The sequence below is a fragment of the Podarcis gaigeae genome (assembly GCF_964106915.1).
Source record: "Podarcis gaigeae genome assembly, chromosome: 14".
NCBI lineage: Eukaryota > Metazoa > Chordata > Lepidosauria > Squamata > Lacertidae > Podarcis > Podarcis gaigeae.
In genome coordinates, this window is record NC_139690.1 from 7,355,232 (window position 1) to 7,366,653 (window position 11,422).

General features: G+C 49.4%; 1 protein-coding gene across 1 annotated transcript; it reads right to left on the reverse strand.

Moving 5' to 3' along the window:
• Nucleotides 1–823: 823 nt before the first annotated feature.
• NMB (neuromedin B) lies at nucleotides 824–9,898 on the reverse strand. Its single transcript, XM_083712969.1, has 4 exons — nucleotides 9,852–9,898; nucleotides 7,439–7,961; nucleotides 4,609–4,805; nucleotides 824–1,069 (listed from the first exon to the last, which is right to left on the reverse strand). Exons 2-4 carry the CDS (start codon nucleotides 7,569–7,571, stop codon nucleotides 1,028–1,030), a joined length of 372 nt encoding a protein of 123 aa, XP_083569095.1. The 5' UTR covers nucleotides 7,572–7,961; nucleotides 9,852–9,898; the 3' UTR covers nucleotides 824–1,027.
• Between the last annotated feature and the right edge of the window lie 1,524 nt (nucleotides 9,899–11,422).

An 11,422-nucleotide genomic window follows, 5' to 3' on the forward strand; every position in this document is an offset into this window, starting at 1 on the left:
TCTGCTTGCTTGCACTGCATTGTGGGATCTGAAAGCTGTTGTCAGCAAGCAGACCAATGACTTCTAGTTTCATCGCTGCAGAAGAGAAATATGAAAGCTACCCTGATTGAGGAGGCACTGGCAGAGATGGATGAGGTACCTGGACCTACCCATCTGACCACCCACTGCCTGGGTCATTGGGCCATCTATGGTTCCATTGCTAGGGTTTGTCTCCCAAATAGGTGTCTCATGTCCTCCAGAAATGGCCCTTCTTTCCTCTACAGACCAGTCCATTCTGTCAACAGCAGCTGTCAACAACTTAGAACAGATTGGTTGAAATGCAGTACAGTGGTACCTTGGGTTAAGAACTTAATTCGCTCTGGAGGTCTGTTCTTAACCTGAAACTGGTCTTAACCTGAAGCACCACTTTAGCTAATGGGGCCTCCTGCTGCTGCTGCTGCTGCTGCTGCTGCGCTGCTGGAGCACAATTTCTGTTCTCATCCTGAAGCAAAGTTCTTAACCCGAGGTAATATTTCTGGGTTAGCAGAGTCTGTAACCTGAAGTGTCTGTAACCTGAGGTACCACTGTACTCTCTTTCGCAGATGTGAAACCTCCATATCTCCTTGGACTGCAGCACCTATCAGTCCCAGAGAGCATAGCCAATAATTGGGGGTGGTGAGAGTTGTAGCTCAATCACATCTGGTTCTCCATCCCTTTCTGAACTAGTCCTTCTGTGGCTGCTTGTTTTCTGCTGCTGCACACAGTGCTGCACTGCGGACTGAAAACAATCCTCTCACCTGTGCAAAGAGAGACATTTATTCATCATGCCTCCTCCACTAGCCGCTGCAGCACAAGGAAATGCCAGGAATTTTCTATACAGTCAATACTTGGTTCTTCAGAGAAGGGGGGTAAAGGTCAGTATTAGGATTACAGTTATAAATTCGATATTTTACACCACAATTCTGGTATTCTTGATGCTTTCATTGGGAACAGCCCTTCAGGAGCTCCCTTTCCCCCAAGTCTGTGGTGTTTTCCTCAGTTCATCCATTTAAATGTATTTTGCCAGGTACTGTGTGAAGAAAGGTATTTCCTGTAACGAAAAACACAGCAATCAGTAGCTTACACTTCAACATAATAGAGAGCAAACTGGCCTTGCCCACTGATGAGAGAAAAGTATAGCTACTCCATCACCACCCTGGACATCTAAAGTGGGTTTTGCCCCCTCCTGGGCTGTGTGGGCTCCCTGACTTGCTCTGCTTATGTAAGGAAGCGACATGATCTCATCCTTTTAGTAAGTCAGCCGATGTTAGAAGGATGACAGCCACCCTTCTGAGGCCTTCGGGTAAATAAAAGGTAAAAGGACCCCTGACTGTTAGGTCCAGTCATGGATGACTCTGGAGCACATCTCACTTTACTGGCCAAGGGAGCTGGCATTCAGCTTCCGGGTCATGTGGCCAGCATGACTAAGCCGCTTCTGGCAAACCAGAGCAGCGCATGGATACGCCGTTTACCTTCCCGCCAGGGTGGTACCTATTTATCTACTTGCACTTTGACATGCTTTTGAACTGCTAGGTTGGCAGGAGCAGGGACCGAGCAACAGGAGCTCACCCCATTGCAGGGATTCGAACCGCTGACCTTCTGATCGGCAAGCCGTAGGCTAAGTGGTTTAGACAACAGTGCCACCCGCGTCTTCAGGTAAATAGGTAAAGGTAAAGGGACCTCTGACCATTAGGTCCAGTCACGAACGGCTCTGGGGTTGCGGCACTCATCTTGCTTTCCTGGCCAAGGGAGCCAGCGTACAGCTTCCGGGTCATGTGGCCAACATGACTAAGCTGTTTCTGGAGAACCAGAGCAGCGCACGGAAATGCCATTTACCTTCCCGCTGGAGTGGTACCTATTTATCTACTTGCACTTTGACATGCTTTCAAACTTCTAGGTGGGCAGGAGCTGGGACTGAGCCACGGGAGCTCACCCTGTCATGGGGATTCGAACCACTGACCTTCTGATCGGCAAGCCCTAGGCTCTGTGGTTTAACCCACAGCACCACCTGCATCCCCTTCAGGTAAATAGATGACATTAAATTGTTGCACTGAAATGGGATTTATTACATTAAGACATCTCTGTTAATGAACCTACCTAGACCAGAGAGTGATGAGCAACAAGGATCTGGTGATCCCTGAGATCAGGCACCTGGCTGGGGTTCAGGACCTTGGAGAGCTCTAGCCCAAGCAGGAGTTGTTGTGCAACAAAGCCAAACTGCATTAAAGGGAGAGGGGTTCTGGTACCAGCCCACAAGAAATAGCTGGAGGAACCTAGGAAGCACTGACTCCCCCCACCTGATAAACTTGGAAGAGGCAAGGATTTGCCCTGACAATCAAATCCCCACAATTAAATCCCAGTGTCAGAAAAGGGGAGGGGGTTTCCCCAGAGTAATCTCTACCACCACTGATGCCAGCAGGATCCTTGCCATGCTGGTCTGCTCCTACAGTAGGAGGAGGACCAAGGGAAACCCACTGAGAAGACATTAATATATAAAATACAGACACTGACTTTATTCCTTTCCTACAAATTCCTTACATAGTTTCCTTTGACGGCTGCAATGCATCGCACAAGTGTTTGCAACCAGTGCTTTCTTCTGGAGGGATGCAGGGGTACGCATACCCCTAAACATTCTGTACTTTTGTCCATTTACTGTATTTATTTTCCTTGATTTGAACTATAAAATGGTGATTTTCTTGAGTAAAAATTAGAGTACTCCTAAACACTTTTAAAGAAAAAGACCACTGTCTGCAACACACAATGGTCTGAGCACAGTTAGCTAACTCAAACATGGACCACATTTCACAGGCAGTCCTGTTTTCCAAAATGAGACTAGAATTAGTTAGCTCTGCCTGCCATTGGCTCTGGCTCCATCTGGTGCAGCAATCAAATTGCTAGCACATTTGCAAAGCTAGGTCAGGTATGGCTTCAAAATGGATTGGGGGCCACGTGTTGAGGTTCCTGCATTGCGGGGGTTGGAGTAAATGACCCTTGGGTGTGGGATGTGAAACACAAGAGCAGCCAAGTACAATATTCCTAGAGTGAACATGTTTACACATTGGGAGGAATGTTTGTCAAGCCAGCAGGTAAACTTCCTGTTTCCTTCTGGGCTGGGACAGACTTCCTCTGCATGTGACTAGAGGTGGGTGTGGCCTCACCTGTGCAGGTAACAACAAAAGCACAGGGCAGGGTAGCTATCTCTCTCTTTTTGACTACATGCATCAAAGATGCAACATCTGCTTAGGCAAAGATGCTCTCTTGGCTTCCAGCCAAGGGAGGACAGAGGGACTATCTCCTTATGAGATAGTTTCCATGTGTATGTTACTTTTCTAAGCTAAGTCTGCCTTCTGGGATCTGATTGTGAACAGAATGTGAGTAAACTTTTTTATACTTTTATAGAAGACTGTTGTGTCTTATCTTTTATAAGGGAATAAGGGGGAAATACCAGGTCAGTTATTAGAGAGGCTTTAGCGAGCCTGAGGAAACGCATCCGCTGTGAGTTTAAAAGGGGGAATGTTACTCTGCTAAATTGTGAACTTGTTTACACAAGTTGGAAAGGCTATAATCAAACAATATATCCTCTCCTGCATCCCTGAACATTCCCACATTGGGGTCCCTTCCAATTCTACCATACTATGATCCTATCAGGATCTGGTGTGGAGGGGCTGGTGTGGGGGACTCCCTGGTCCTGAATAGGGTAACTGTGCCCCTGAAGAACCAGGTGCGCAGCCTGGGAGTCATTTTGGACTCACAGCTGTCCATGGAGGCGCAGGTCAATTCTGTGTCCAGAGCAGCTGTCTACCAACTCCATCTGGTACGTAGGCTGAGACTCTACCTGCCCGCGGACTGTCTCGCCAGAGTGGTGCATGCTCTGGTTATCTCCCGCTTGGACTACTGCAATGCGCTCTACTTGGGGCTACCTTTGAAGGTGACTCGGAAACTACAACTAATCCAGAATGCGGCAGCTAGACTGGTGACTGGGGGCGGCCGCCGAGACCACATAACACCGGTCTTGAAAGACCTACATTGGCTCCCAGTACATTTCCGAGCACAATTCAAAGTGCTGGTGTTGACCTTTAAAGCCCTAAATGGCCTCGGCCCAGTATACCTGAAGGAGCGTCTCCACCCCCATCGTTCTGCCCAGACGCTAAGGTCCAGCGCCGAGGGCCTTCTGGCGGTTCCCTCATTGCGAGAAGCAAAGCTACAGGGTACCAGGCAGAGGGCCTTCTTAGTAGTGGCGCCCGCCCTGTGGAACGCCCTCCCATCAGATGTCAAAGCGATAAATAACTACCTGACATTCAGAAGACATCTTAAGGCAGCCCTGTTCAGGGAAGTTTTTAATCTGTGATATTTTAGTGTATTTTTGGTTTCTATGGAAGCCGCCCAGAGTGGCTGGGGAAACCCAGCCAGATGGGCGGGGTACAAATAATAAATTATTATTATTATTATTATTATTATTATTATTATTATTATTATTATTATTATCATTGCCTCTACTGTCAGCCGCCTAGTCTTGTGTGCCACCAGTCCCACTGGGCACTAGCCACCACATTTGTTCCCTTCAGGACATCTAGAGATGATGGTGCTCACCTGGTCATTGGGATCGCGCTTCCCTCGGTTCTCCTCCAGCAGCTTCTCTTGCAAGAGTATTTTAAGAAGTTCGCTCATCATCAGGTCTTTCATCCCCTCTCTGAAAGCCTTGGGGGTGCTGTTGGTCTCAGCACTTTCTGAGAATGCAGACTGCACATGAGGAGAGCTCAGCATACTCTTCTTCCCCATGAAATGCCCTGAAATGACACCAATTCTAGTCAGTACAGTGCTGGCCCAATTTTATTTTAATTTTTTTTGAAGGAGGGCTTTTGTGCACGATTGTTCGAGGGGTCTCACCACTGCCACATCCTCTTCCTTGCTGCTGTTGTCGGCCCATTGACTTGTTTTCTTCATTTGGGCTCAAACAGGGGTATGGGAGCACCTAGGGTTCATCAAGCTGGGCCCTGCCAAAGGCACATGCCTGGGGAGTGTATGCAAAAATCATGCCTCTCCACTTTGCCATAGAGTTGGGGCCATCCTTACCAAGCGTGCCAGGGGTGGAGGCACGCCAACACAGCTCCTTGTCAAGGGCACAAGGAAGCCTAGATACATCTCTGAACAGGGAGAATGGAACCAAGTGCCTAGAAATCTGCAAAGGACAACTCCACGCAATAACATTTTATTGCAGATCCCACCTTTTATTATATGCTATTGAAAATGGATTTTGTTGGATATCATGTGTGTGCTCTTTAAAAACAAATGAATAAATAAATAAATAAATAGCCCTGCCCTTAAAAAATCACCCCGTCTTTCCACTTTTCCAGGGAGCTTGTGGCCATCTCCTTACCAGAATGCAAATTTTCAGAGGAAGGAAGCACTTTTAAGTAACAATCAAGGTGGAGATTTGGACTGCATGACCTGCCCTCTACCTCAACCGCCACACCATGGTAGCCCTGCAAGAGAAACTACGGGGTGTCGTAAGGCACCGATGCTATTTAGCATTGACTTGAAGCCATCAGGAGCAGAGAGGAGAAGATCTGGAGCAAGACGTCATCAGTACAACTCCCATTTCTCATCAACATCTGAACTGGGAATGGCTGAGCAGGCCCAGGACCAATGTTGGGGTGCAGTGAATAATATTATTCCTGGTGAGGAATAATAAAGTCTGCATCTTGACAGGCTGGAGTCTCTAGAAAAGTGGGTTCCAGACCCAGGAAGTCTGCAAGTTGCCTGCCTTGGGTTGAGTTGCTGTCCCTGACGCATTGGTGCTGTGCCTGGATTCACCTGCCTCTGGAAGCGCAGGTGCCCTTGGTGGCCAAAGTACTTTCCCCCAACTTTGGCTTGTAAGACAGCTATGATTGTTTCTGGATCAGGACAGCTTGACCACACTTGTCCATGCATTGGTAACCTGGAGACTGGATTCCTGTAATGCGCTTTGCGCAATTGAGGTTGGTCTGGAAGCGTCAACTGGTGCCGAATGCAGCAGCCAGGTTGCTTGAGGGACCGAACTACCACCATCATGTAACCCTTTGTGGGATTTGCACCAGCTGCACACCTGCTACAAGGTCAAGTTCAAGGCTTGGTACTAGCTTGTAAGACCCTCTGCAGCTCAGGACCAGGTTACTCGAGAGACTGCATTATCCCTTATATATGCAGCTGTCTGTGGCAGAGCTTCTCCTACAAGTTCCAGAGTAGTTTGTATCCTGCTTGGTAGGATACTGCCCTGAGACCCGCATGTATAGGGTGGTATATAAATCGAATCAAAACAAAATAAAATAAACTCAGAGCAGGGTAGTCAGAGTGGCTGCCATTAGCATTCCCAATGGAAGACATTTTTGTTCCAACAGCTGGATAAACAGGTCTGCGCCATGGGCATTTACTTGGCATTACTTTTTGAAATTTATCTGTTATTTCCTGCATTGTTTTAAACTGTTTGGAGCTGTTCTCGAATTATTTTTTGGGCATCCCCTTGGGACATATGTGTGAAAGGTGATTAATAAACAAATTAATAAAGTTCCAAGCATCACCAGTGGTGAAATAATTGCTGCTCTGTTAATTTGTCCATCCTGGACAGAGACTGGATTTTCAACCTGATGACAGGGGGAGCTGTCCCCTCCCTTGCTGCTGAAAGCATTGTTTCCTGACCCTCTGTGCATGGCTTTCCAAACAACCCCACACCCAAATCAAACCCAGCACTGCATTAAAGTCTTAAAAACAAAGCAAAACAGCAGCGTATTGATCTGCCATTTAGTTAAAGGATACGGTGTTAAAATGCAGCACAAAAATCACCACCGCCACTGTAACTTTCAGCCATAGAATCACAGGGCTGCAGGGCACTGCTTAACCAAATCCCATACAATTTTCCTTTTCTCGCCCCACAGAGTGACCTACCAGCTTCTTGGTGGCAGGAAGTGCCCCCAGGCTCACTTCATCCCACTCCCAATTTCCACAGGTCCTTTAGACTACCCTTCCCCAACCCGGTGCCCTCCAGATGTTTCAGACAGAGGAAAACCAAAGGTGCCCTCGATGATGGAAGGAACTGGGCACATAACTGATCTAGCAGCACAGATTCTACCCATCTTCCCCAAGCCCGCCCCATAACTTTATTATCTTTACACATACGAAAACATAAAACGTTAAAAGCTTCCCGATACAGGGCTGCCTTCGGATGTCGTCTAAAGACGGACCCAGGTAAGGAGCACAATTTTGCAGCCTCTGCTCCAGTCCTTCTTGTCCCCCCACCCCACCCCACCCTCTCCACACACACACGCAGCCTTTTTTCTGCCAGGATCTTTACTAACAGGCAAGCATTTCCCACCGTCTGCGTTGGGGAGCTGCCCCCTCGGCAGACCGCCCCCTCCAGCGCCACCGGGAGACGCAGGTGTCGTACCTGTAGCCCAGAGGTTTTCCCGGAGCCGGATGGGTCCTCCGAGCGAGGGCGAGACAGAAAAGGTGGCGAAAAGGAGTAGATAAGCCAAGCTCCCCACTTGTAGGATCCTGCTGGCGAATCCTGCCGCCGCCATGGCTCTCTTTCTGGGCAGCGAGCGGACTTCGACGGGCGGACGCGACGCCCTTGTCTCGCCTCCTCTGACCACTAGATGGCTCCTCTCCTCCAAGCCTCTTTGCTGGTCTTCGCCCCGCGTGCGCTCCTGCTGTTTAAATAGCCCAGCCGTCGGGGCGGGGACTGACGCGGGGGCATCGTCACCTTAGCAACGCTCGCCCAGGGAGGGGTCGCCCTGGAACTGCCTTATCACGATTTTGCGGCCCAGCGGGACACTTGGCTGCCCCCGGGACGGTTTGGGGGCAGAAAAGAAGAAGGAATCGGGGCAAGCACGGATCCAAGGGATTAGGGTTTGATCCGAGCCCACCTGCTCCCAGACCTATTTGGAGCGCCAGGGTCAATCCTGAACCACCTGAAATAACAGAAAGGCAGTATCTCTGAGCACCTACAGAGTGCAGAGCGACTGGGTAGCCCTAGGAGACGGAAGGATGTGGTAAAAGCTGCCGTCAAATAAGCCAGGAGAGCTTTCCCTACAAATGCCAGCGAGGCAGAACCCAGACGAAAGAAGATGTCCTGTTGCACTGGCCGAGGAAAGCGGCTTCCTCAATTCTGGGCAGGAGGCCGTGCCCAGACACTTTCCTCTAGTCAAGTCCCATTGAATCCAGCGAGGCTTACTTCCGAGTATAACCACGTGTGCATGCCAGGGTCAATCAAATGATGGCCATTGCTTGCACACTGGCAGGGTTGGGGGATCGGGACCTTCCATGCCTGGGAGCCAGTTCCTAGGGGCTGAGGCCTCCCAAAGTTGATGGGCATTGCCATTCAAATGGTGTGTGCGCAGCATGTCATGTGATCGTCGATTATGCGGGGCAGCGCTTATCTACCCCCCCCCCCCAATATTTTATTCAAGTTGGCACCCTGCTTCTATGCAATTGGGCCATTCCCACCTACCCATCGCAAACCTGCACTTCCATCTGTTTGAAAACTTTCAAGGGTTAAAAATAAAGTTTGTAAAAACAAACAAACCCAGAAGCCTTACTTTGGGGCAGAACTACCCGAAGTGTATAGAAATTTATTCATGTACGTGACTACAGCGGCAAAACTGTTACTTGCCCAAAAATGGAAAGAAGAAGAAGTCCCAGCAAAAGAAGAATGGATACAAAAACCTATGGAAGATGCAGAAATGGCGAAACTTATGGGGAAAATAAGAAATCAAGGTAACATGCTTTTTATAAAAGAATGGAAATGGTTTGTGGAATATTTACAAACTGTAAACAGGTAAGAACATTGGCAGGATTATAGTAATAACCCGCAGTTTCAAAAGTGTATACATTTAAAGTAGATGAATAACTGAGCAAATTAAGTTACTTTGGCTATGCAGAGAATATTAAAAATAAATTTAAGGAACCGCAGAAAGAGGGGAGGGAGGAAGTTGAGCTTTGAAATGTTAAAATGATTGTAAAATTATTGAAATCTATAAAACTGAAAATCATAAATATTATATATAACTTTCAAGGGTTCTTTGCAAAGCAGGCTTTGTGCGCTCAAGCCGAGAGAGCCCGGGAGCCCCCGTTAGAACCGCGTTAGATGGACTTTCTGTGGCTCCTGAAAGACCACCATATGTGTTGTGGCACATACTTTCCTGGACTCAGGCTCGCTCCAAATGCAGGACATCTTAGTTGGCAGGCATATCAAGGACAAAGTTGTAAAGTGAGGCTTGATGGCAATGATGATAATAGCAGTGGCCATGGAGGATAAATTCCCAGGCAGGCCCGTCTGTTTTCCTCATCTCTTACCAGCAGGAGCAGAAGCGGCGGCGGAGAAACCGAGACAACAGCAGAGCCGATGGTACTGGGACTGACTGCCTTTGCTGCTGCCGCTGCCTCTGAAAGGAGGCGAAATGCGGAGCCAGCCCCGGGCCCACCAACCGCGGATTCACAGCAGCTTCTGTGCCTTTTAAAAGTACCAGAAATGTGGTCCTCCAGCTGCGTCCTTTTGCATGTGGGTCCCCTGATGCAAATGTTGCAAATCAACACCTTGTTACACTGTGTGCAGACTTCTGGGGAGGGGAAGGGACTCAACAGTTGGATAGGAATTGGTGCGTGTTTTTTGAAGGGGGGTGACTAAGAAGGAGGTTGCCAGTGTTGAGTTTGTATGTTTCTCCGCTAATTAGTGGGTGGGACTATAGCTTTTTATTATTTGAGTTTATTGTTTGAGTATTAATTTTTTAGATTAATTTTAGGGGTGGACTGTGTTGTCTTTCTTTCCCCAGTATGTCGTATAGAATATTAATGTATCATACGATTCTATGGCATACTGTATATCACGATGTCAGTCACTTGGAGACCCTTGTGTGACAAGAAATTTAGTTTTCAGTAATAAATAAATGGACAGCTGCCCGTGGGAAGATGTTCCTCCCGCCGCCACGCTGCGTTTGGCTAAAGAAAGAGCCTGTTTGTGTCTCTCCCTCTGCTCTCGACCGAGGAGTCCTGCGCAGGGAAAGATTCCTTTCTGGGACGCAGCATGTGCCCAAATGACAGGTGTCCATCAAACCTCTGATTAGAATCTCCTTTGGAGCGTCAGTCTAGGGACCCTGGAGGTGGCGGCGCGGAGGAGAGACTTTCGGGGTCTTTGCCTTCTCCTCCTCCCTGCTCGGGCCCGTCCCGTCGGGCAAAGGCAAAGGCGCTACGCGGCGAGCGCTTCCTTCCGCGCGGCCGTGAGCAGAGCTGCGCGGGAGACTTACCGTCTAAGCGGCGCCGTCTCAGGAGGCGCTCTTATACAGAGGCCGGAGGGTCATGCAAATGAGGCGCTCGGCCCCGCCCCCGGCCCCTCCCGCCCCGCCCGGCTCCGACGGGACGGGCGGCATTCCGGACAGACGCAGCAGCGACAGCGGTGCGCGGACTCCGGGGCAAGAGAGACGCGCAGGTGAGGAAGCAATGCTGGCGGCCGGACAGGGAGGTGCAGGAAGGAGAGCCTTGTTCGAAGGGGAGGACCACAGATCTGCTGTCCCGGCAATGTAGACGGCCAGGCAAAGGTGCTGTCAGGACAGGACTTTGGGGGCAGAACTCTAGGGGTGGACTGAGTCTGAGGGGCCCCAAAACGCAGCAGAGGCTTAACACATAGGTTAAAGCAATACACAGGCCCATCTCAAGAAGAAGAGGGAGCCTGTGACTTAAGAGTGCTTCCAGAAGCTGTTGCAGCCCACCCACCATTTTCATGTTCACAATGCCCAGTTAAAATAAATGTTTAAAGTCCTCCTTGTGAGAGCAGACTTTTTATGCTGGGGTGGGGGAAATAACCCCCTGGTTTGTGTGTATTACTACTGTCCACACCCAGTGGCATAGCGTTGGGGGTGCAGGGGGGGGGCCTGCCGCACCGGGCGCAACATCTGGGGGTTAGGGTTAGGGGGCGCAAATCCATGGGTTAGGGGGCGCAAATTACTTGCCTTGCCCCGGGTGCTGACAACCCACGCTACGCCACTGTCCACACCATACAATCCTAGTGCATGGAATGCACATTTACAGCACATATCTTCCCCCCAAAGAATCCTGGAAACAGTAGTTTGTTAATCATGCTGGAATTTTACCCTTAATGAGAAGGAAACGACAGGTCCCAGGATTCTTTGGAGGAAGCCATGTGCTTTACAGGTGCATTGAACAGCACCTTGTTTCTCATTCTGCCTTGCATCAGCAACAGCCGCAGCCTACGCAGAGGAGGCCAGGCCTAGATCTATGTTTCTCTGGAGGCCTCCTGGCCATGGGTCAGCCTGGACTGACAGCAGCTCTCCAGGGTCTCAGGCAGAAGGTCTTTGCCATCCTTTCCACCTGAGATCCTTCAACCGGAAATACTACCAGCTTCACCTGGGACCTTTGT

Coding starts and splice junctions, on each gene's coding strand:
- NMB (XM_083712969.1), bottom strand. CDS start 7,571: ATGGCGGCGGCAGGATTCGCCAGCAGGATCCTACAAGTGGGGAGCTTG. Junction 4,806..7,438: donor GGAAAACCTCTGGGCTACAG/GTACGACACCTG, acceptor GTGTCATTTCAG/GGCATTTCATGGGGAAGAAG. Junction 1,070..4,608: donor AGCGCGATCCCAATGACCAG/GTGAGCACCATC, acceptor TTTTCGTTACAG/GAAATACCTTTCTTCACACA.